The 24,785-nt window shown below is 43.9% G+C and overlaps 2 protein-coding genes across 8 annotated transcripts in view; both read left to right on the forward strand.

Moving 5' to 3' along the window:
- The first annotated feature begins 4,162 nt into the window (after positions 1 to 4,162).
- zgc:101100 (uncharacterized protein LOC445169 homolog) lies at positions 4,163 to 6,191 on the forward strand. Its single transcript, XM_048253265.1, has 4 exons — positions 4,163 to 4,297; positions 4,602 to 4,789; positions 4,943 to 5,118; positions 5,272 to 6,191. The coding sequence occupies exons 2-4, from the start codon at positions 4,618 to 4,620 to the stop codon at positions 5,746 to 5,748; spliced, it is 825 nt and encodes a 274-aa protein (XP_048109222.1). The 5' UTR covers positions 4,163 to 4,297; positions 4,602 to 4,617; the 3' UTR covers positions 5,749 to 6,191.
- A 1,753-nt stretch (positions 6,192 to 7,944) lies between these two features.
- Positions 7,945 to 24,785, forward strand: part of csnk1g2b (casein kinase 1, gamma 2b) — a 30,962-nt gene continuing 14,121 nt past the window's right edge. For 4 of the 7 annotated variants that reach the window (XM_048252202.1, XM_048252208.1, XM_048252206.1 and 1 more), the window contains exons 1-3: positions 7,945 to 8,082; positions 11,588 to 12,429; positions 21,129 to 21,198. In XM_048252202.1, coding sequence (XP_048108159.1) covers positions 12,202 to 12,429; positions 21,129 to 21,198 — 298 coding nt within the window. In that variant the 5' untranslated portion in view covers positions 7,945 to 8,082; positions 11,588 to 12,201. Of the gene's footprint in view, positions 8,083 to 8,221; positions 8,473 to 8,539; positions 8,562 to 10,150; positions 10,264 to 11,587; positions 12,430 to 21,128; positions 21,199 to 24,785 lie in introns of those variants that run through there. The other 3 variants (XM_048252203.1, XM_048252205.1, XM_048252204.1) reach the window with 3 other exon arrangements.

Here is a 24,785-nt window from a genome sequence, read left to right on the forward strand (position 1 = left end):
TTTGTATAGAGCAAATGACAGGACTTCTTGGTGTCTAATTAAAGTATCAAATCAGGTAAATGTTCATTTATGAGAGGCTGCACTTTAGTGATAATTAACATGTCTTAAAATAATCGTTGGAGGTGACACCTCACTTGCCTGTTGTTCAAAAGGACTGCACTATCTGTCTGAAGTTGATTGGTTTGGGCAATATCGCAGTGTATATGGAGTTGGCTATAAGAGGTGAACTATGAACTATGATTAAAAGCTGGCACCCACCAGTATGAGTGCCAGCCTTTACTTATGGAGGATCACTGACCGGCAGCCCATATCCCCTATCCCTCTGGGTCAAAGGGCGGCTGGTCATATCAACCCCCACCGCCACCAGCACCACCACGCACACAAAGTAGTCTTTAGCCCCACAACGAGCCTCTAATAGCCCCTCTGTGCACGTCCAAAACGTTGCAGCGCTGCAAAGCTTCCAATTGTGTTGCTTGGCGATCGATCCAGCCGGTGTCCAAGGGGCCTCGGCTCTAAGCTGCTCTCCAGCAGATAACTGACAACTACAAAGCTCCCCTCTTGACAGGCGCTTGTCAATACAAAGTTCCTCTATTGATAAGTAATTAATGAAAGAAGGGGCGAAAAAGCTGGTAGCTAACTCAAACATCTGTTAAACAGGAGACATAAACAAAAAAGCGCTATGGAACTCCTCGCAGGACAAAACGAACCCCCCTCTGACCTCTTCTGGCTCCCCTGTAGCTTTTCTCTCCCTTTAACCAATCTAAAGAATATTAAAAGCCACTCAGCTAAAGGCAGCGTTGGAGCAGCCTTGGAAGGGTGAGCTCTGTTTTCTATTCTTCTCCCCTCTTTTTTTTCTCCCTCTTGAGAGAACTGGGCTCTGTTCCTTGGCCCTTTGATTGGCTGCCCTTAACTCTGTTACGATCAGAATTCTATAGGGTCGCTTAACATTCACAGTTTTATTTTATTTCAGACATTGTGCATGAATTGGGGTGTATAGTTCACTGCAAACCATTTGAAATGTGACTGCAGTGACTTGCAAAGTATTTGGGCTAACCATTTTAAACAGGTGAACGCATAATTTATCATGTCTGGGAATATTCTGTAAGATTCAAAATCATGACCAGATACTGATGCTTTCGTGATAGTAAAACCTTTCTTAAAAAGGTCTTAAGAAAGCTAATAAACATCATGGCATGACAGAGTATGGTCATTAGTTGTCTATTAAGTAAATTAAATAGCATTAGCATTTGTCTTTAAGTAAAAAAAAGTTGGAGACAGGACTGGAAGGTCAAAAAATCAATTGATAGACTGGTAAATCTCTGAACTAATTTAAAACTAAACAGAAATCTCTTCTGTAACAATCACACAAAGGCCTGAAAATATTTTGACTCCACTAATGCTAACAAGTTCATTTACCACACAAAACAGATTTATTTACACAAGTACAATGCTCATCCTGGTGGAAACTGAGAAGCTCAGTGGCTTGCATTACATCGCCCTGTAAGGTATGTGGGTTTAAGGAAAACAAAACACCATCTTGGGGGAAGTTTGAATGTCGTTTAGGAAAGAGAGAGGGTTCAGCAAAGACATCTCTCATTTATCTAGTGGGGGGCTAGAGAGATGGTAAGTGCTTAGAAGGAGGTGTGTGTGTGTGTGTGTGTGTGTGTGTGTGTGTTTGGGGGGGGCTGGGTCATGGTTGTGTTGGGGGGGGGGGGGGGGTAGAAGGGCCAGTGAGCAGGAGTGGTGGTGGTGGTTTCAGGGAGGGGGCAGTCACACACAACCACCGTCTTTGTGTGGCTTTAATCCCCCCAGCCAACACAGCTTTGGCCAGGTTTCATCATGAAAGTGCCATGAAATAACTACTTTTTTTCTTAGCAGTAAATCTCCCCTAATCCCGCAGGCTGAGGAGACAAAGGCTTCTGGGTTCTGAGCGCGAAGCCCTTAATGGGGTTCGGGGGCTGCTCTGTGGAGGCTCTTCTAAATGACTTATTTTTTATCAGACACTAATATAGCTTGACAGCCAAGAACATCTCAAAGGGGAGGGAGAAAAGCGAGCAGCGAAAGAAAACTGAAGAGATGAGGCAAAAAAAATAAAAAATCACACATCACACAAGTGAATGCTCTCTCCATGCAGTTGGGTCCTCTGGTATTTGTACAAATCAAGATAAAGTTTAGTTGGTTTTGCTACAGAGGACATAAATATTTGAAAATACTTAAATATAAGTGATCTTCCTCTCTTAATTCTGGCAATAATCTGGGGTCCCAGTGGTGCCTCTTAATACATCATTATTTCTTTATGGCATATTTCTCCATTTAACACCACTGACTTTCATATTGTGTTTTTATATGTAACACCACTCATATTACAGATGGGCTGAGCTGAGATTCCATAAATAAAGCTTCCTGTGACTTGAAGCATTGATGATGAGTTGTTCCCATTCAAGCCCCATATTGAAGACTGAGGTGGGACTATAAAATGTTTGACGAGTCTTCCATTGGCAGGAAAACCAGGAGATGACCTGACACTGGCCTGGCTCTGACTCTAATCTGGTTCAAGACTAGATCTGACCATGCAGACCTGAATCAGAACCATCTGAGTATTCGCTACTATTTGGGCGACATGACACCATATCTGTGCAGATAAATATGAAACACTCATATGGGGGCAGAGACCCCCCATATAGACCCTTTCAACAATAAAAACAAAAACAATGCTTAAACGTTCTATTTGGGCCCCAATCTACTTCCTCTGCATTAAGATAACATATGGAATGTTAAAAAGGAAGTCTTGTGGGGCCAACTATGATGCTGATAATGGAACTCTCTTGAAAGGGTCCATAGAGGCTGACATACTGGAGGTGGTCATGATAATGGGGTACAAGTCAAGATATAGGGGGGAGGCCATGGTTTGGGAGGTTTATAAGTGGTGATGTGGGCTCCAACCCTGTGCCAGCTGCCCCTCCACTTCCCCTCCTTGCGTGGTATCTTTGGTGGCTGCGTTAGCTTCTGAAAGGGGGCACACACCTCCCCAGCCCAGGCACTCAGACCCACTGCTGATACTCGTGGGAAACATAATCTCGCCCTCAGCATACCTCGCCTCTCTGCCCCACACGGTCCAGTGTCAGGCTTACGGCCCGAATTTACATCTCTAAACCCCTCAGACCCCTCACCACCACCCCAAACTTGCGCAGGTTTATTAGTGATGATCTTATTTGCAACTATTTAGCCTGAGTCGCGGCCAAGCTGCACAGGTGTGCCAAGACCCATGGGAATCCACGGCAGCCTTGAAGTCGTGACAAGAATTTGGATTCTCATAAAAGTGCTGAAAAAGCCATTGTTTGTTAAATTGCTTTAAATACTGTAAGGGACTGATGTTTAACTTGAATGCCTTCGCAGGGACTTGGAGACATTTAATAAATTAGTTTTTTTTATTCTGTGCCATGAGAAAACCTTTAGATGTCAGAGCACTGTACCAACCTATATTAGCTCAAATAGTAATGCAATTACTTCTGGCTGAAGGAGACTGTTAGTCAACCTTTCAGCCTGCTCAGTCAAACTAGGCAAAGAAATATCTCAGAGGGGCAGCAAAAAGAACAACGACAAGAGAAGATTAAGTCAGGCTTCATTCCTCAAGCTGCCTTTATCTGAAGTGTGTAGATTTTGTTTTCCTAGGGCTATTTTTCCATTACAAGTGTCTTTATTCAGTATTTATAGCTATTTGACAGTGCCTTGATTGTATTTCACGTGTGGACGGTTGAAGAGAAAAAATTGAAGCCTTTCAGCAAAACAAACAACAAAACTCCAAACAGCTCTCATTTTTGAAGACCCACAAAGCAAGGGGATGGGAAAAGAAGGACGAGAACAAGGGACAATCAAAGGCTATTATTTTAATCTGCCTGGCCTCGGAGATTAGCCGAGCGCATTGTTTTAATTGTTTTAAAGGAAAGGAATGAAACGCTCGGTTATTGAGGGGAGATCCTTTGCGTAAATCTCCCAAGTTCAATAGTTTCAAAAACTTGAGCTCCTGGACCCCCCTTTCCCCCCTCATCCCACTTAATCCAGGCTAATACCCGTCTTTCTATTGGCTAATGGCTGAGGGAAGCTGGAGTTAATGCTTCTTAAATAGTCGTGGGTGAGACTGCGCTATAGATTCTTGTCTTCAAAAAGCGAGGCGCGACGAAGATGGACTAAAGGCCTCTTTATTGGGAATACGTTTGCGACGCTTATTATTATTTTTTTGCGTGGAAAAATTGAATTCGGGCAACAATTCAACCCTTTCATGAAATAGGCTACTCAGGTAAAATGTCTCGGTTTTGCACAATTATTTTAATTGGCTAAACAATTAAGCCTGAAGGAAAAGAATATCTAAAAAACATACAATTAAATTAGTAGCCTAGTCTTTATTAGTGTAAGCCTGTTTGTATAATGGTTTTACAAGTCGAACTAGAAAAAAATAACTGCCAACTTCAGATTTAAATTAGACAACGCACGTAGGGTAAAATTCAGATAAGCTCACATGACATGCACCTTTAATAGTCTCTCAGCACATATCGAAACGTGTCAAATTTGAATACCTTAACTTCGCTTGTTTTCATTTTCAGCTGAACTAACTAAAATATGAATCCACTGTACTTCGGAGCGACAAGCAGCGGTAATGTGGCCTTTCCAGTGCACAGAGTCAACGCGCTCTTTTATGACCTTCACCACCAGATGGCGGAGCAGTACCAGCTGCCCTCCAGAAACGGCTCCTCGTCGCTTCAGACTTTCTCAGTAGCAGAGCGTCTGGCAGGTATGGCTATGCGGGATAAGATGAGGCGTAACACGTAGAACCTTGTGCCAGAGTGTCTAAATTGGTTAAACGTCTTTGGCAGCTTTCACTATTTGGTTGTTTGTTTGCTTGTTGTGTATAGGCCTATAAAAGTAATTAAATTATCTTCATCAGAGTTGATTCTTGAAGCGCGTTATGGAAACCAGCAAAAGCAGCGTCGAAGTCGCACAGCCTTCAGCGTGTCTCAGCTCCAGGCACTTGAAAAAGCTTTCCAGCAAACTCAATATCCAGACGTGAGCATGAGAGAGAGGTTGGCAGTATGCATCAATCTACCTGAGGCTCGTATTCAGGTAGGCTAAATGTCTACAGAACCATGCATACATGTTCAATGCAGTGATTTGGAGGATCACTGTGTCCTTATATTAGCTTTAGTCAGGCCTGTTCTTGATGTTTTTACCAAGTGTTAATATTTTCTTATTACAATTTAATGATTTCCACCCCAGGTCTGGTTCAAGAACAGGCGTGCCAAATTTCGCAAGGGACAGAAATATATCCCTCCATCTAAAGACAGAGGATCAAAAGAAACCAAAAGGGAAAAAGATACAACTGGGATTATCCATGCAGACTCTAAAGGCCCAAATCATCCTTCTCCTATCAGGAGCTTAAGTGGCTCTGCAGCCACATTTTGTTCCAGAGACTCCTTGGTCACACAGTCACAACCAAGGCTGCATTCTCCCCCTGTATTTCCTTTTGTGGGAGAGCACCCCATACCCCACCACACTCTAGGGATGCTAATAGGTTTGCAATATCCCCCAAATCAATGGCCTTTGATACAGCAGCACAACCATGCTATGGATATTGGCCCTGGCAAAAACTACAGCCTGCCATCCGAGATTGCTAGCCACAATAAAGTTGTGGTTCGGCCTAATGGACCTATCTACAACCAACAGCAACATCCCAAGAGTCCACTCAGAAGATGACAAATGTTTTGAAAACTTGGTGTTAATTCATCTCAAATGCTGAAGACTGGGACTACTTAACTGAGCCTGATGTTAACATGTAAATGTTCAGTTGATTCACACTAGGCCTACCTCAGGTTCTTTTGTAGCTCATGAATACACACACACAGTCTAAATAAATGATTAAAGTTATGTGGATAACTTTGTGGATATTATGTTGAACTGAAGCTTTTAGGCACTTTTGTGTATTGCCAAGTTAACACATATTTCTGTGAAGTTCATTCAGCTTACATGTAAATGTACACTCATCTGTATTTCAGCAAATGTAGGTTTCTGTGTCACATGTTCTCCATGCACTTGCAAACTAGTGAGATCTGAAACGAAATATACCTTTTTCATGTGTTTTGTGTGTTATATTTAATGCTTTTCAAGGTCGTTGTAACAATAAAGGATGAGGAAAATAATATTGACTAGAAAATATTTCAGAATTTCACAATGTGTCCCCGATTTGATCGCAATCCGTTCTCAATGCTTCTTGGGTGCATTTACACCTGTACTTTCGTGTGGGCAGGGCTGCATGATATTTATTATTAATATCAATTTTGAAAGTCAAGCTTCAGTTCAATATTTTAAATTTTCCTTTAAGTTGCGCCACTTCTGATTGGTGAGCATGCCTGTGCATGAGAAGCACAGCCCTGTTAGGTGAACATCACTGTCCATCACACAAGGAGGATGACATGAATATAAAAATCATAGACGTGACAAGATTAACCATTGGGACAGAGTTACAAGCTGCATGATTCATTGCAGCTTTTGCATTAGCTAATTGCAATAGTTCAAATTGCGATTTCAATTAAAAATCGATGACCTGTGCTCCCCAATGCAAGGACTATCCAGTTGTCAATCTTCTGATCACCCAAAACACAGGTGCAGATGACCTCAAAGATAAGTCTCAAAGATGACCTCAAAGATAACACAAAATGAGTGCATGAAATGAACACATGAACACACACACACACACACTATAGCTAGGTTAATCTGTTTTCTGTCAATTAAATCTCTGGTTAATTTATTACATTTTGAGTGGGATTTAATGAAAAACAAACATTGCAAAGAATTCTCACTAACATTAAATTACCACCACAAAACATGGAATTTTGCAAAATCCTGGTAGGTTTAAGCAGGTAATTTTTTTCTTGCAGCCAAGTCTGACCAGTTAAAGGTGATTATTCAAGAATATAGCAAGTTATGAGAGGCTATTCAAATTCACTCATAACCACACATATTTTTGTTAATGTAATGACTTTTTTGCAGCCATGTAGACTGTGTCCCTAAATCACAACAACAGTCATAAAAGTGCTGTCGTCGTTTTTCACCAATTCATCACATTAGCCTAAGGAACATCCTGCCTCCCTGCAGATTATGGTGTCCTCCATTTATCTCCAATTTACGACATTAGCCTACCCTTTATAGAGGTAACATGTAGGCTATTTATTCCCAGACAAATTGAGATGACTGTCCTTTCCTCAAGTCTAGTCTGGCATGCTGTCTATAAAACCACACAAGGCTATAGGCCTTGACTATATGCATAGTTCAAATAGGCTTGAGTCGACCAATCGCCTTAAATTGCCATTGATTCAGCATTGGATAATAGACAGACAGATAGATAGATAGATAGATAGATAGATAGATAGATAGATAGATACTTTATTGATCCCCAGGGGAAATTCAAGGTCTCAGCAGCATACAGACAACACAAACACATCACCGATCAACGACAAATTCACAGAAGGTGAAACCAATCGATGAAGTATTCCAGCCTACAACACGATCCATCTCAAAAGGCAATCCACATGAGTCAGTGGCGATGTAACATGCTGTATGAAACTAACATGTGAATACGTAAAATACAGTTGAATAGGCTATACAAACTTCAAAAAGGCTTTGCCCTCTCTCTGGACAGGAGACATCCGGATGGTCACCACAGTTACATCCCAACCAAGAAGTTTCCCGACATAGGCTAGATAAGGGCATTCCTAAAGTAAACAGTAATATAATAGTTTTATTTCCTCAAAGAGTGAATTGTCACAACAGACTGCCTCTGCAGAACATAACAGCATCTAACTTAGCACGTTCTCATATCGGAATTGGAGCATATTCTCAAAACAAGATACGTTAGTTTGACAGCGTAGAGACAGTGATGGGAGTGTCGGGTGACGCTGGATTTTTGCTTACCGACTGGAGAAGCTTAAAGAGACAACAGCAAAACCCAGCGAGGGAGAAGGATATGAAATCGCGTTTATATTTATAAACAAGGGAATATGTCGAAGTTTGCATCCTAATATAATACTACAGGTAGTATATTTTTCATTTGTAGTGGATGTTAATTCGAGTATATACATATATAAGGTAACTCAATCGCCTGAGCCACAATGTAACGTTGTAGATAGCTAGCTAACCAACCAGCTACATGAATTATAACGTTAGTGCTAGCTACCGCTTGTATCATAAGTAGCAACTGTTACGTTAGCTTGGTATCGATAGATAGCTAACGTTAGGCGGACCAGGTTTCGGTATTTGAGGATTAGACCTTGAGTTGTTCACGTAGTGACTTGGTTGACTAATAATACACAGTGAAACAGAAAGACAAAGGAAGACAAACGCTCTACCATCATTTTGGTGTTTTGACGCATAGTAGCTAATTGGGCCTACTCCGACGAAGAACAAGGCCACCCTATAATTAAGGTGGAAATTAGCCAGCTAAGCTAGCGAGTCCTATGAATATTTTATTTAGAAGTAACGTTAGAATCTTAACTTATTCTTCAGGATGGCAGGTAACAGTATGATAGTATCTGTGTGTGGTATACCAATAACATATGGGGGTAGTAGGGATTCTCACGGTTATCAGTTTACTCATTTAGTAAGCTTGTAGTAACGCTATTACTTTTATTTAGCTAGCATTAGCGTAGCTATTTTTCTCTAATCAACTTCCTCGCTGTTATGGCCTTCCCCTTCGCAGTTGCACGTAGCCAAATGTATGGGTTGCAGATGTATTGACTAATGTTAACGTTGAAATACAGTAATGCTGTCCTATCGTAATGGCAGATCAATTTAAATGAATGGATGTTGTGTGTATGAATTTGGTAGGTCTCTACTCTTGCAAACTAGGTTGCTAAATAGGACCTACAATTTGATAACGTTAGCTTTTGACCCTTCTTTTGGAAAATTGAAGAAATTCCCTCCCGGACTTAATAAACGTTACCCGAACTGATATTGCATATACTGACTGGGCAACACGCTTCAGTAATATTGTTCGGTTTCAATAGTATCGTGCTAAGGCCGAAAGTTATTAAAAACGTTAATTAGCCTAGAAGGAAAATAGTCATAATGGTGGAAAAAGCTATTTAGCCAGGCCCATCCTCTGGGCTACACCCTGACAATTGCTAAGTAAACTAGCCTACTTTGAGCGGACAGGGCAAGCTTGGTCAGTTTTTTTTATTTGTATTTTCAGTGAGTAAACAGTTGTACAACAACATACGCTTTCATTGGTATTATGTGTACTATTTTGACAGTTATTGTTCTTTGGAAAATAATGTTTAACGATCTCTACTTGGCCGTCCTAAGTACAGACGTTGGTTGCTAACGTCTTGGTGTGCTGCATGGTAGCTAAGCCCATTTGGCTAGTTTCGACTTTTAGCCAGGTACCAAGCTAATCGTTAGCTAACATTACTGAACTAAACGTCAGGCCTGTTTAATGGCGTTATCGACTATGAACGTCTCATCTGGTAAACTTTTAATAGTGTTTGAGTAAAACTATAAAGCTGTAATATACAGACTGTCTAAGAGGATGGCCTCCTATTTGGTATATTATCCAACTCGGCCCATGCTAATGTTAGCGGACTCTTTTTCCTTTTCCGAAACCAGCTGGCTTTGTTTTTATGAACGTTGGTGTTACTAGTTCTAGCTTGGGGCCCAAGTAACGAGAGAGGCTTCATGACAACAGGGTAATGTTTGATATATGCAGACAGATAGTTGTTCGCAGCCTTGTCATAAAAGACATACCGTGGAAAGATTGCTTCATGCTACCTACCTCCAAGTTAAATATTATGTTCGATCATAAATTAATTAGGCTTGGTAGTCGCGAAAAGATACCCCACCCCCAGCACAACCGGATCTTCCTTGTACCAGCCAACAGTTTACCTAATGCCAGCGAGAATTAGACAATTTTAAGTTAGACCTAGGGAAAGTAAGATTGTCTGCTGATGATCCATGTGCGCAACTGTTTAGTATGCATCTAAATGACAAGTGCTTATACAATATTTGCCAGAGCAATAGCATGGTTTCTGGCAGATTATTTCACATAAGTCTGGCAAAATTTCACATTTGTCTGTCAGAATGTCAAAGAACAAACTATTGTGTTCAGTCTGTATGTTGTTAGTGTTATCAGATCAAATAGCTGGAGCTGCCCAAGCACTCAGGGAAGCAGGGATGAATTGTAGCCTGTTTTAGGCAAAGACTATCTACCAGTCATTCTGTGTGAGTACCAATGTGCACTGTAGGTCCTATTACAGTTTCTATTTAATATCGTGAATTGTTTTTTCAGGAAAATAGTATGGTGTTTAGAACACATTTTTGTTTTTCAGATTATATTCTGATAACAGCTCTTAACAGTGAGTGTCTCTTTATAGTGTAGTGAGATTGGTCATATAGTCATGGTTGGCTATGTATTTTAATGACCGTGAAAGCTTATACATATTTGGTGTTATGTTGAATGAGGTGTAACAGTATCAATCACTTTAGTGATTGTATAAGCTCCTTTATGCAAGTCCTTTTCTTACCATATCAGCACCACTTTGTACATCTGGTCCTAAAGACATTGCCTAAATGATGGCTTTAATATTTTATAATTTTGCTCCTAACCTTATAGTAAAATATTGATTGGCTTACTGTGTGTATAAGACTCTCACTTTAACTTCTTTACTTTGCAAATGAGACTAACTTTCAGAGTGATAATCTTAGCGTTATTTGAGAAAGGATATTAGTGCAGGGTTTGGAAAATATTATTTGAAAAGTAAGGGAAATGGTGTCTAATGCCGCCCCACCCCCTCCCTCGTTGGCTTGTGTACTGTGCACTCTTGAGTGGATGGCCTCCTCTCAGTAGCTCCAGCAACCAATTCTCAGGCTGTCATGGAGTTGCATTTTGGCACACATTGATCAGCTTAAATGTATTTCCTGAACAAAGTAGAGCCGCCTGCCAATAGGGCTTGCATTACTTGGCTCCTTGTTCTGGTATCAGCAACATCACCAGCCACAAGGGGAGGTGGAAAAAAAGACATCTATCCTTTAACAGCCCTCACGTCTATTGCATTTACTACACTGGGGCTGTCAAGACTCATCTCTCACAAAAACCGATATGTGCACCTTTTAAGTGTGTACTTTGCAGCCGGGTCTCTGCCTTCCTGGCTTTGAAACCCTTACAGGCTGTTTGTCTCTTGTTGGTTCTGATTGGAGTAGTCTCAGTGTCCACTGAGAACACTTGTTTTCACATAAAATCCAATTTTCCTAGCCGTTGTTCTCGGATCAGACTCTCCGTGAATACACTTCCTGTTTGTGTGATTCTTTCTTAGCTACCCATCCTGTGTTTTATTTGTTTTGCTAGTTTGCATTGGTCCCTGAGTTCGGACCTGTTCACAAGTGTCATTTTCTGACTTCACTGTGTACTGTAATCTCGTATCCATTATGCTTTTGAAGCATCAGATGGCATGGATTACATAGGATCTCTCACCATAGTAGTCTTAGAATGAGGAACAATTGCACACTGCAGTGATGTGAACTGATGTCTTTGTTCTCATGTCCCCAGATATCCACTGGAACAAGGCCCTTTTGCTCATAACGTCTCCACTCCCCACTCGAATCACCGTTCGCTGTTAGGACATGAAGAATGTATCCTGCGTTACCAAAGAATGACTTGGAAGTAGCAATGAGGGGCTCAAGAGGAAGTAGCCAGTCGGCGTTGTGGATCCATTAGCTGAGAGCTCTGTGCATGAGCGAGAGTGTGTGTGTGTGCGTGCGCACGTGCACCTATGTGAGTGTGTGTATGCTTGTGTGAGTGTGCATGCCAGCACCGCCTGCCATCTTCAGGCATCGACATGCGACTCTGAAACTCGGGTTGGACCCTCCTTCGTCAAAAAAAACCAAGAGTGGAGTCCTCCATTCAAGACAACAAAGTACGACTCGACACACTCTGGATTGACGTCAGCTCACAAGAAACAAACCTTTGTACATACACTTCTTGTGTGTGTGTGTGTGTGTATATATTCATCTATTCCTATATACAACAAAAAAAAATCAACCCCCTTCCCTCTGTTGTTGTGTGGCCTCCCTCCCTTACACTTTCCCTGGTAGTTGTTTCGACGCCTTTCTGATTTGCATGGCAGGGGTGTAACCGTGGAGAGGCCAGGGTATCACAAGCTTATGGATTTTGATAAGAGGGGAGGGAAGGCGGACGCAGAGGAAGGGAAAAGGATGTCAAAGGCGGCTGGCAGCAGGACTGGACATGGCGGCCGGAGCACAGGGACCAATTCGGGGGTTCTCATGGTTGGCCCCAACTTTCGCGTGGGGAAGAAGATCGGCTGTGGCAACTTCGGCGAGTTGCGACTGGGGAAGAACCTCTACACCAATGAATATGTGGCCATCAAATTGGTGAGTATGGATACCACACAGGCCATGTTTACAGTTTTTCACTATTGCTAATACACATTTTTTTAAACCTGCCACCCTTTTCTCAAAACAGAATAAACAGAAATCTCAAGCTACATTCCAAAAACCTTTGCCAACCTCTGCAAAACTTAACAATTGCCCCAAAAGAGTACCTGTGCTCAAAACCAAACACGGTCTTCAGATCATCTCACAAAGCAGTCAAAATGAAAACATTATTGAGCAGTCATTAGACACTACATCAAACAATGGGTAACAGTCAGGAGAAACTGTCATTTTTTACAATACAGTAAATGTATTTTGCATCTAAAAAACAAAACAAAGCAAAAAGATTTCATAACTCAAAAATATATGCAAAATATGTCTTATTGCATGAGAATGTGTTTTACATGTGAACTGTTTAAAATGTTGCCAAAAGGGGGATCAATTCAAGAAATATGTTTGGAGAACAGAGAATGGAGTTTAGTGTTTTAGCAATTGTGAAAAACTGTAATGGTTGTTATACTGCAGTGTGTTATTTTGTATGTAGATTTAGATGCTGTAGATTATTTAATTGGGTAGGCCAAGGCATTCAATGACAATGTATGGTGTCTTAAAGTAAGACCAAGCTTCCACTGCTATCTATCTATCTATCTATCTATCTATCTATCTGTCTGTCTGTCTGTCTGTCTGTCTGTCTGTCTGTCTGTCTGTCTGTCTGTCTGTCTGTCTGTCTGTCTGTCTGTCTGTCTGTCTGTCTGTCTGTCTGTCTGTCTGTCTGTCTGTCTGTCTGTCTGTCTGTCTGTCTGTCTGTCTGTTCCTTAAAGAAACTCTAGGCAAGGTTAGATATGTTGGTGAACTTCACCTTATCCACTCAAATGGAATATTCCAAAACATCTGCACTCATCTACAGTACATGCACATTAAGTGTCTCAACAGTACAGTAGTTTTGTTGTCTGTCAGCTCACAACGTGATTGATATCACTCAATCGCAGTACTTCAAATCATCTTTACGCTATGCAAATCTCCAGTGAAGACTGTAGGTCTGAAATTCTGTTCCAGGTTTTTTTTCTGCCCCTCCACAACCGTCTACTCCTATGGAAATGGCTGTAACTACGTACCTTAATAAAGCCATAGTACAGGCCGGCCCATCCCTTCTTTTGGATTGTGTACACAGAAAACCATTTGGAGGTAGACAGGCCTGTTTCTTTGTAAGTGTTCTGACTGGTTAACAGAGACACATCATGTTGATTGTTTAGGTAGCTGATTAGCCTACGGATCCAGTAGAGTTCCTAAAACATTTATTTTTACCACAGAGCATCTTTTTTCATCTGAAAAATTGTAACATGTACAAATATAAGTTGAAACATTTTGTCAAACTGTGTGTTTGACTAAATGTAAACTCCATGGATAAGCTACTGACAGCCAAACACGGTTAAGTCCATCCATGATGAACTCAATTTGCCTGGTCAGTTGACCAAAACCTCATAAACAGTAAAAGATGGCGGATTGAAAAGAGTTTTTATTTACATTATGACCTCTTTTTGACTTACATTTTGCTGCTACGTTGACCGGCAACTTCTTTCCACCCACAAGAGGAAGTGGGTTTGTGGATCTTGACTAAGATGATGCGAGACTTTGCTATTGTTGTTTGGGTTGTGGGCTTGTGTAAGTTTCATCAATCAGTATTGCTCATGATGATGCCTATGGCTAACAGTTTAGCTGACCTCTAGTGATGGTCTAGAATAGAATGTGGAAATCATTTTGTGAGAAATTAAGTCCTGATTATGGTACTCAAGTAATGGAAAATGTTTAACATTTTCACACCTTGTCAGAACAATGGAGCTTCCGAATAATGATTTCAGCACTGTTGCCATCTACATTAGGGATCATGATTTGCCATTTACCTGCTAAACTTACAAATTTCATCTTTGTCCTTGAGAGCATCACGTTAAACATTTTCATCACGGACAAGTTGAAACAAGTGTAATTTCCCAGGGCTGTATGTCCGTAAGGTTAATCTTGCTACTCTTTAGAGGAAGTTGTGCTGTACACTATACACAGGGTTCATAAAACCCTTATATGCAGTTTACATTTAGTACACTGGGAGAGAGATATGAAGCACTGGGAAGGGACGACATAGGTGGTGTGGTAGATGTCTGTACTCTAGGGCAGGTCTAGCTACTCTCCACCCACCGCTAACTGAGTGGATGTGTGATTATGTTGAGATTTGTCACTGTCATCATGCAGTCAAGGCCCACTCTTTCCTTCAGTCTTTTTTTCTTTCCTTCTTTAAAGTAAAGTTTATCACTGTAATTTCAAGTGCCTCTTTTTTCTCACAGTCCATTTTCCAAAACGTTTTGTGGTCATTGCTTCCTTTTAATTGAAGTATATCGTGATTAACGTTTTGAGCTTTTTTAGTCTTTTTTTTTTTTTTTTCTCCAATAGGGGAAAGCCCATGTTATATTCCTGACACAGTCATAGTGACACTGCACCTTTTTTTATGAAGGGCATAAGTGGTATGAAGTTAATGAACAGTGGTAGGGGAAAATTACAAACATGCTGGGCTTATTGAAAAGCGCTGATTGTAGTTGATCTCAACTGCCCATCCCTTCCCTTGGTTCTGAACACAAGGCAGCAGTCATAAACACAGTGTCATGTCGTGGCCTATAGCGAGCCTTTACACCAAGGCAGCTGTCCGCATGGTTGTGTCATTCTGTGGTCACACATAGAGGCCTCGGGGAAGGGACAAAAACCTGATCGCCCCCACCCCCATCTCACTCCACCCCACCCCATCCCATCCCATCCCATCCCCTTCTGACGCTGACACGGCTTTTTACAGCAGTCATTCCTGTTTGACATGTTTTTTTTTCCCAGCATTTTTTTAATCTTCAACACCTTGCTAGTGGGTTGTGTGGTTAGTGCACCGGGGACAAAGGTGAACGCCAGTGTCACCCTTGCCAGACACGTGAGCGAACTGAAGAGACAGGCGCAGGCCTCCTTCAGCGCAAGGAGAGGACCGCAGTATATGCCTCTGTAAGAAGGGAAAGAGAGAGAGCGAGAGAAGTACAGAAAGAAATGGAGAAGGGGAGAAAGGCAAGTGAGCAAGCGAGGGAAACTGCTTGGTGAAAGGTTGTCTTTGTTGCCTGGCCTTGTCCACACAGTAGTCTCAGTCTTCGCTTCAGCTGTGCACTTTCTCACAGTGGCACAGACCCGTCGGGGGTTGGAAGGGGAGCACAGCGCAGCGCTGGAAACATGCTGCAAGCCGACACACTCGTTGAAGGTTTGGGTGGTGCAGGGGTGAGGAGAACAGTAGTAGCGGGGTGGGGGTTGGCAATTGGGATGGGATCCCGATTCGACAGGAAAGCCATCCAAACAGCCGTTGACTGTCGGACTGTGGCCGAAGTCCAGACTCTAGGAAGTGATAGGAGTGTTTTTTTGTGTGTTTTTTTTCTCCTTCCGAGTCCTTTTCCGCATTGCCAGGCTCTCTTGTTCTATGCCTGCTTTTATAGCCCTCATTAGGAAGGTGAGGAGAGTCCCATCCCCCACATGGTTTGGGGTTCCTTTCCTCACAACCTTTTTTTTTTTTTTTCCGCTGGTCATTTGTTCCCCTCTTCTCAAGTTTCTACCCCTCCTCTTCTCCCTCTGTTGAGGCCGCTGCTCAGCTCAACCAATCAGTCATCCTTGGTCTTGATGGTACTTGATTCAATTTGTCCTCCCTATACTGACGAGAAGCAAAACATGCACAGTCATTTTAAGTGTTTTTTTCTTTTAGCACTCCTTGTCTCAGCCAGTTTAAGCAATGCCTTGAATCATTTCCCCAGTTGAGTAATTTGTTGATGCTAGATGTGACGTGGGCAACACAGACTTCCGTGTAAAAACCTTACTAGATACATCACACCTACCACATCAGACACCGTGTATGACGCAGTCTATTTTTCAGATCTGCATTTGTCCCGCATGGCAGAAAAGATGGCTATTTGTTTGTCTTCAGCATGACCACTTCCAACAATAGTCTCACTATGAAGTCAAGAGAGTTTAAAGGGGATTGTTTGTTTACAGTGTCAGTCCCTTGAAGTTCTAGTTTGGTTGGTGTGAAGACACTCGGCTTAACTGTGTCCAGAGAAAAGTGAGCGTGGTGTCAGCTGGTGGGCTTGCAGCAGGAGGAGTCCTGCCATGCGTAAGGTATGGGGTGAACGCTTGGCGTGTGAGCTGTCCTTTGTCCAGCCTGCATCTCTCGGGAGGAGACGGCAGTGACATTGGTACCAGCCCTGTCCACGGCCCCAACGGGCAGCTAAGGCAGACATGTTTGATGGGGGTGGGGGGGTCTCTCTCTCTCTCTCTCTCTCTCTCTCTCTCTCTCTCTCTCTCTCTCTCTCTCTCTCTCTCTCTCTCTCTCTCTCTCTCTCGCAGCTGAGGCAGGCATGTTTGAATGTGAGGCTTCTTTCTCTCACTCGTTCTTTCTACCCCTCGCACCCAGGCAGCTGAGGCAGACATGTTTGAAAAGGGGGCTTCTCTCACCCTCTCCTTTTTTCTTTCTCTCTCTCTCGCAGTCTCTCTATCTTGCTTGCAGGCAGCTGCCCCCTCCATTTGCAGCTTGAAACTCGAGCCGTGAGGCTAGAGTGCCTGGTCACGGGCCAACTGTTGCTTTCTCAGATTGCGTCCTCGACACCTCTGTCCATAAAAGCTGCCTATCCATCTCCCCATCAACTGACCTCCCCCCCCCCCATGCCAAGCCCTGCCCCTGCGCTACAGCGTTATGTCGGCCAATGAAAATGACCCCCCAGATCATGGAATCTGCTGCTGTCTTGGCTCCACATGACAGAAAAATAGTTTTTGTGCCACTTCTCCTCCATTTGTGTCACCTCTTGGCTCACAACGAGCCAGGGCTGTCTTTGAAGGGCGAAGTTGGCAAAGTTCACCAAACACTGCCACTAGCATACCCACACCCAATTACAGGCCACGCGCACACACACACTCAGGCATGCTTACACATATACATGTCTGTGCTCCGTACACAGGCAAACACCAATTCACACACACTAATCATATTGCTAATCTACTGTTGTTAATGGCCGATCATGATGGTTATTGAGCCAAGCTGTACTTTGCTCATTGTTCTCGGTTAGCAACAGCAGGGATTTTATGGAGGGGGGGAGCACTATTGGCATCTATCTGTCACTGTGCTGACAAACGCACCCAGCAGCAAGCCGTTGGCTTTGGCAGGCTCCGATTGATTGCCGTCGTCGTTTGTGGTGGTGATGGTCATCAGATTTAGGATCAGATCAGCTGTGGCTGTAATCCATGTTGAGATTCTGCTTGATCACTGGGCTGGGATTTGCTGAGAGAGAGAGGGAGTGAGAGCGAGACTAGCTGAAGGGTTAAAACATGCTGAAATGGTGATCACAACAATTGGGTTGACGCTAATATACAGTGTCTTTGCTTTTTTTTTTTTATGATCAAATTTCATGCAGCCCCAAATCCTAGTGGCTGCTCTTCAAAGGCAATTTGTTTTTGTGCTGGGTACTTGTGAAATTAATGTTATGTAACAACAAGGGTGATGCATCAGGGATCACACAATTGAGGAACCCTTGCTGAAGCGAAACATTATCATCACACAGAGATTCTGGCAGGTAGTGCAACAGAGATGGAGAATGAGAGAGAATTGCTTTTGTGCTTTATAGTCAACCCAACAAACTATCTAAAAAGAACTTCTAAGGTTTTTCTCAGGAATCCCCGAATGACTCTAACTACCCCTTCGGAGATAGTGACAGTGAGGTGTTGTGACTGCACGTTGCATGTTTCACACAGAGATGATTTTGTTTAGTTTAGTTGAGACTGAAGGCTGGTTGACATAATAGTGATGCCAGCAAGGTTTTCAGGTGTACTTGTGACCGCAGCCTGGTTGTAGTGTTCGACATTTTTTTATTCTAGTTAAGACTGTAAACCGGTTTTACCAAGTTACCAACTCATTTGAGGGTTATGAGTCAAGTTAAGACTAAACTGGTTGTTGCGGTTGGACCAAGTTACCAACTTATTTGAGGGTTTTGAGTCAAGTTTTTGAGTCAAGTCAGAGTTTTTTGTCTACTTGTGTAAGCTGGTTGCGAAGGCAGCACCAGTATTGCGGAGGGTTTTTGAGTCTAGTGCAGACGGGAAAGGCCAGTTGTAGCGATGACTTCAGCTTTAAGCAGACGTGTTCGTTTAGAGTCGTGTCGTATCGAGTTGAGATGAGACGTGAGGCTGGTTCTAGTGGCGGCAGCTGAACCGGAGAGCAGACCTGAGCCCGAGCAGCAGGTTGGACATTGAAGAGCACTTGGTGCCGCCCAGGTCAGCTGGCTCAGACAGTCCGGAGTTTCCTGGAAAAAAACCTGCGCACCGCACACACCACCCGCTCAGACAAAGGTCAGGGCTTCCCTTGAACTTTGAGACTGATTGCTCACAATGTCATGGAAATGAATCTAGTCTGTTATTATTATTGGTATTGCGTGTGTGTGTGGCCCTATTGCGTAAGAGAGAGCCTAATACTTTGTCGCCCTCCTTCTGTCGCTGCTCAGGTTTGGAGCTTCTCGTGAATTAAAGCGGCTCATTATGAAATGTCATGCCATCGGCCGTTCGTGACCAATGAAAGATCAGGTTTGAGTGTGTGGCGATTTATTTTTGTCTGACATTTGGTTGGGCCCTTCTGGTGTGAATAGTATGCTGGAGCACACACCTCTCACTCACTCACTCACTCACTCACTCACTCACTCACTCACTCACTCACTCACTCACTCACTCACTCACTCACTCACTCACTCACTCACTCACTCACTCCTCACTCATCCTCTCCACTTACTCACTCACTTACTCACTCACTCTCATTCACTCACTCACTCACTCACTCACTCACTCACTCACTCACTCACTCACTCACTCACTCACTCACTCACTCACTCACACTCCTCACTTCCTGAAAAGAGCAGGATGATTTTGTTTCCCTCAGAAGCTCACCATTACATCACCACTAAAACACATGACATCACCCACCTCTTGTATTTACTCCCCACTTTACTTATTTATTTATTTTAAAGCCAGCCAGCGCGGATTGGCTGACTTGTGTGGCATTAGACAGCCCTATGACAGACCTGTCTGTGATGACTAAAGAGGTGACTGAGCATTGACCCGGACGTTGGTGTCCAATACGGCACTGATTCTCAAGCGCACAAAGCTGCCATAAGCCTGAGTGTTCCAGAGTAAGCGTTTTAGTATTTTCCTGTGGTTCACTGCCATCTGTGTCCCCCCACCACCCTAAGCAGTATATATTATTTATTTATATATTTGTTGCGTGGCTCTCCATGTTCCCAAGGCACGTGTGTTAAGAGGCTGGTCAGCATCTGCTGCCATTTTTTACTCTCTGCAAGGTCACGCTGGAGACTTGCGTCTCCTGGTCCGGCCGGCTCCTGCCTTCCAATTCAGCTGAGTGGGCAGAGCAGGGACGGGAGGTAAGGAAATGCTGTGGGGGACTGAAGTGTACCGGGGCGTGGTCGAGCTGGTTGATCATTCATGTGGTGATGCTGGCACAGCTGGCTAAAGTGGTGTCCTGTGTGTTCTCGTCACAGGCCATTAACCACCGGGGACGCTTTCCCAAGTGCACAGTCTTGCTTGCTCTCATTCTTTTATTCTCTCTATCACTCTCTCACTTTAATTTTCCCTCTCTAGTGCTCTCTCTCCCTCTCCCCCGTGCTCTCCCTCCCACCTACACACACACTCCCACCCACTCGCTCTCTCTCTCTCTCTCTCTCTCTCATTTTGATGGACCGCTGATGAGTTCTCAGGAAACAAAGCAAAGAGTGAAGCTCAATGCAGCGGTCAGCAGAACAGAACACTCTCTTCTCTCGCCGAGCAGTCTCACCCCCAGCCCCCATGTGGTACAGGCACTGTACTGTACCCATGCTAAGTATTTATCACACCCACCCTCCCTGTGTCAATAGAACACGTCTTCATTTAGGTCACTTTAACTGCCCCTCTCCCCCACTAAAATAATGACAGTGGGCCATTAGAGATTATTTGTGTTGGCTTAATACACACTGATGCAGTGTTTTAATAACTTGATAACAGTGACTTTCTGAAATATTATTGTCAAGAGCCTGTAAGGTCGCGATCGGTGAAATACCAGTTTTTGGTAAAGACACATTCACACAGACTAAAATCCCTTGTAAGTGCTGGATCTGCATTGCTGTTGGCGTTGATGTTGTCATGTTTTTATGCAAACCCATAATGGCTGCCATCATTTGGCTAGGGCGGGCGGTGTGAGGTTGAGTTAAGCCGATGCTGATTAAGATTTATGTTCTTAGCCCAACATGGGGACTGAGTTTGGAGAATGTTACGTCATCCTCATAGGGCAAGCATGACACCACAGGCTTATGACTCGTCTCTGTAGCCTAGCACATGCTGTAGAGCCACCAGAATATTTTTATTTTACATATTATAAAGACATTCTTATTGTCAATTTGTTTGCCTCAGTCAGTGTGGATTATTCCCAAGTATTTTTTGTAATATATGAAATATATATGGTTGTTGTACTATTTTAAGTTGTGTGTATGGAAACATTCATTTGATAAATTAGATTGACATGTGACCTGAATAACCCCTCCTCCTTAAAACAGTAGATAAAGTTACAGACATCTGTAATACATCTGACACTTGCCATTTCTCTTCCCTTCCAGGAACCCATTAAGTCCAGAGCACCACAGCTTCACTTGGAATATAGATTTTATAAACAGTTGGGAAATTCAGGTAAGGGACTTTTACCACCTCATTGATTATCTGATGACACTCACTCAGTCACTCACTCACGTACTGCGTTTCTTTCCATGGTGATGAGGAAGCCCCAGTCCCCCTCCTCTCTTCCTCCCACCTCCTCCATCCGGTGTGAGTTCCTGAGACAGGGCCTTGAGCTCGCTGTGAGGCACGGGGGCGCAGTTCTCAGGCGCTTTGATGTGGTCGCCCGACTGCTCCCCCCCCCCCCCCCCCCCCCCATGTTCTTTACACACTCACAGGTTCACACACACACGCGCGCACGCACGCACACACACACAGGTACACCTACACATTCTTAAACACACACATTCATCGTGCCCACACACACACTCGCACATTCACACTATGTCTCACACATTTGCCACCTCGCATGTGCTCTCTCTTCTGTTTTTTTTTCTTTCTCTTTCTCTCTTTTTTTTCTTTCTCTTTCTCTATCTCTGTCTGTGTTGAGCGTGTGGGTGTGAGAGGCACCCTCTCTCTTCTCACGTTCTGTAGCTGGAAGCTCAGGGGTATCAAATGCTGCTGCCTCTGCTGCTGTTGCTTTCGCCTTTGTTGCTGCGGTTGCAGTTGTGAAGTGATTTCAAAAAAGGCCTGCCAGACTGCAGCCATCCAGCCTAGTGACTTGAGCTCCCATCTCTAGCGTGCAGCCATGCATTTTTAATGAGCCATGCGTCTCTCTCAGGCACTGACGTCAGCCTCTCTCTCTCTCTCTCTCTCTCTCTCTCTCTCTCTCTCTCTCTCTCTCTCTCTCTCTCCATCCATCCATCCCTTGTCTAAGTGTGTACTGTACAGTACTATAGCCTGCAGGGCCTGTTGGGATGTGTTGTGGCTCGCTAACACAAGAGGGCTGATGAATAAGTTGTGATAAGCGCTCGGGGTCGGATTGAGTGTTGGGGCAGCCATGCTTGGTGTGCTCGCCGCTGCAACTGCTCCAAGCAGCATCCCAGTCGGGTTGGGCCGTCTTTGATCCTGTTAAGCTCCTCCGATGAAAAGGAAGGATGAATGACCTGTCCAAATTCTCCACGGTGTCCATTTGATCACTGGACTGGAAAAAGGAGATGTCCACCCAGAGTCACACTTTCTTCTCTGCTCTCCCTCTTCCGCCCTGTTGTTCAAACAACACACACACACACTTAGAAACTGTACATACACCCACATACAACACAAACACTAGCACACTCCTGTAATCCTCACAAGCGCAGCTATGCTCACAAGCATACAAACAACACATACATACTTGCATAAGCACACACATCCTCACATGCAAATGCACATACTCATATACACACATAAACGCGCACAGTCCCTGCACCACACCCCAGCTCTCTCTTCATGCTCACTCACAGGCCTGGCTGACGTGGGGATCCTGACGCACCACTACCACTCATCACTGCAGAGGCCCCACCCCCACCCCACCCTCACCCCATGCTCGTGAGAGGGGCAGGGCTGTTATACAGCTGTCTATTTATAGCTAGCCAGCCATCCTCCACACCCCACTGCCACCTCATGCCACTCTCCCATTATCGTATATCTCCAGTGCTCCAGTTACACATCAATGGGCCTCCGTATAAGGCACCGCTGAGGCCGTTTCCTGCCACGGACCTGCGGAAAGAGCTGAAGTGACTTTCGCCACTCTGGATGGATACAACCAACCACCACGCGCCCCCCCCCCCCCACCACCACTCATGCGGCATGCTGGGCCTGCGTCTGTAAACAGCTCTGTCAGACTCTGAACATAATCCTGGATGGAGAGCAAACAAGGGCTGGTGTGGGAGTGAGAGATGGTGAATGATCTTATGAGAGGGTTTTATGGGGTCGTCACTGTGGAGCCTTTTTTATGCTGCTGCTGCTGCATCATCCCTAATGTATGAACAAGTGGGTTTGCAAGGTCATCCACGTTGTGACTGAGGGCCACTTTAGATTCCACCCACCCCCCTCTTCCATCATTGCCTCCCACCACCATCTTGGTTCTTAATTGCAGAGGCTGTGAGGTTCTCAGCAGGTCCTTGGCCTCTGGTGATTGAGCTCTAAAGGCTGATTCACTTAGCCTTTACTCGCGTAGCCCACCCACCGTGAGTGCTCTCACAACCTGTGTCCCATCTCTACTTGTATAGGACCTGGGTCGTCTCGTAGCTCTGAGGGTTGATAGGGCAATTATGAAAGCCCCTCAGCTTATAGGTCCACTTTGTCCCTGCACCACAGATGGATTGGGGGAGGGTTAGTCGGGGAGTAGGGTGTGGGGGGCGTTTTTCTGCATGTGCAGCTTTGAGTGCGACACCAGTGATTAACCTGCATGCTGCGTGGCGCTGAGAGAGGCAAAATGATGAGTGCTGTATTTTGAGTGCAGGCTCACGGCTCGCAAAGCTGGCGTTAGGGCTCAGGGGATAGACTAATCCAAAGAGTTAATACTCCTCCTGCCCTGGAAAGACTCACACTCACACTAAAGAAACTCCGCTCCAGACAGGATGCTGTCATAATAACGCTTCCTGTTCCTCCTATAGGAAATATATTCTTCTGAATTGTTCTCATGTCCATTGTCTAAATAGCAAGTGCTCAAATTATTTCTTTTAAATTTAAGGTTTTTTATTTGTCACAGAGATAGTGTTGTAAAACATGTAGTGAAATGACTTCAGCCTGTCGTATATCAGGCTAATTGAAAGTGGCACTAGGAAAATTGGCTCTGCTTATATTAAAAAACTATGTAGACCTGATCATGATCAGTGTTCTGTATGTTTTCAGTTTATATCTGCACTCCACACAGACTTAGCCACCATAACCTCAAGTGTCTGCCTTGATAATCTGCATACTCCATCATGTATTTTCACTGAAACTAAACGTCCTCATGTAAAATGTGGCATCCTGTGTGTCACAATAGAATAGAACAATGGTCTCTTGACTCCAGGACACACTACGAAAATAGTGCATAATCTCCTGAGGTTGTGGTTTTGGAGTCCTCCCTTCTCCCCAAACAGAGAGTAGGGTTTGCATCAGAAATACCATACAGTTTTTATGTCAACATCAATAATTTATCCAGTGGATTCAAGCTCCCTGCCAGCTGCACAGAGGCCTGCTGTTGTCGGAAATAGCCGTTTTTATTTCATTTTTTTTTCTTTTATTTTTATCTTTAGCACTGCAAAGTGTAATTGCTGTGTATTGGATAAGCGCTTGGGAGATGCTCCTGTGACGCAGGCCTTTGTATAATGCAGCTGTGTTAGGCTTGCAAACCTCATCACATGTGTGAGTTGTGCATCTATTCAATGTGTGCACCCATTTGTGCGTGTGTTTGTGTACGTACTTGTACGCATACTTGTGTGTAGGTTTGTGTTTGCTTGTGCAAATGTGTGTGTGTGTGTGTCTATATGTGTGTTTTGGTTGTGTGCAGCATGTGTGTGTGTGTGTGCGTGTGTGTGAATGCGACTCAACCGCTCTTCCTGCTAGCTGCTGACACTTTCTCGGGTATGAGGTCACGGCTTCAATTGGTAAAATCCCCTGCTGTTGTGCCTCTGCTACCGTTGCTGCTGCACAGGTGCCCTGTGGGTTGGCATGTGGTATTTTACTGCCTG

This window comes from Alosa alosa, chromosome 9 (genome assembly GCF_017589495.1).
Source record: "Alosa alosa isolate M-15738 ecotype Scorff River chromosome 9, AALO_Geno_1.1, whole genome shotgun sequence".
NCBI classification, from domain to species: Eukaryota; Metazoa; Chordata; class Actinopteri; order Clupeiformes; family Clupeidae; genus Alosa; species Alosa alosa.

Excerpts from the sequence above, each read along its gene's own strand:
- zgc:101100 (XM_048253265.1), top strand. The coding sequence starts at position 4,618 with ATGAATCCACTGTACTTCGGAGCGACAAGCAGCGGTAATGTGGCCTTT. Across the intron at positions 4,790-4,942 it reads AGTAGCAGAGCGTCTGGCAG|AGTTGATTCTTGAAGCGCGT; the intron begins GTATGGCTATGC and ends TATCTTCATCAG. Across the intron at positions 5,119-5,271 it reads TACCTGAGGCTCGTATTCAG|GTCTGGTTCAAGAACAGGCG; the intron begins GTAGGCTAAATG and ends TTTCCACCCCAG.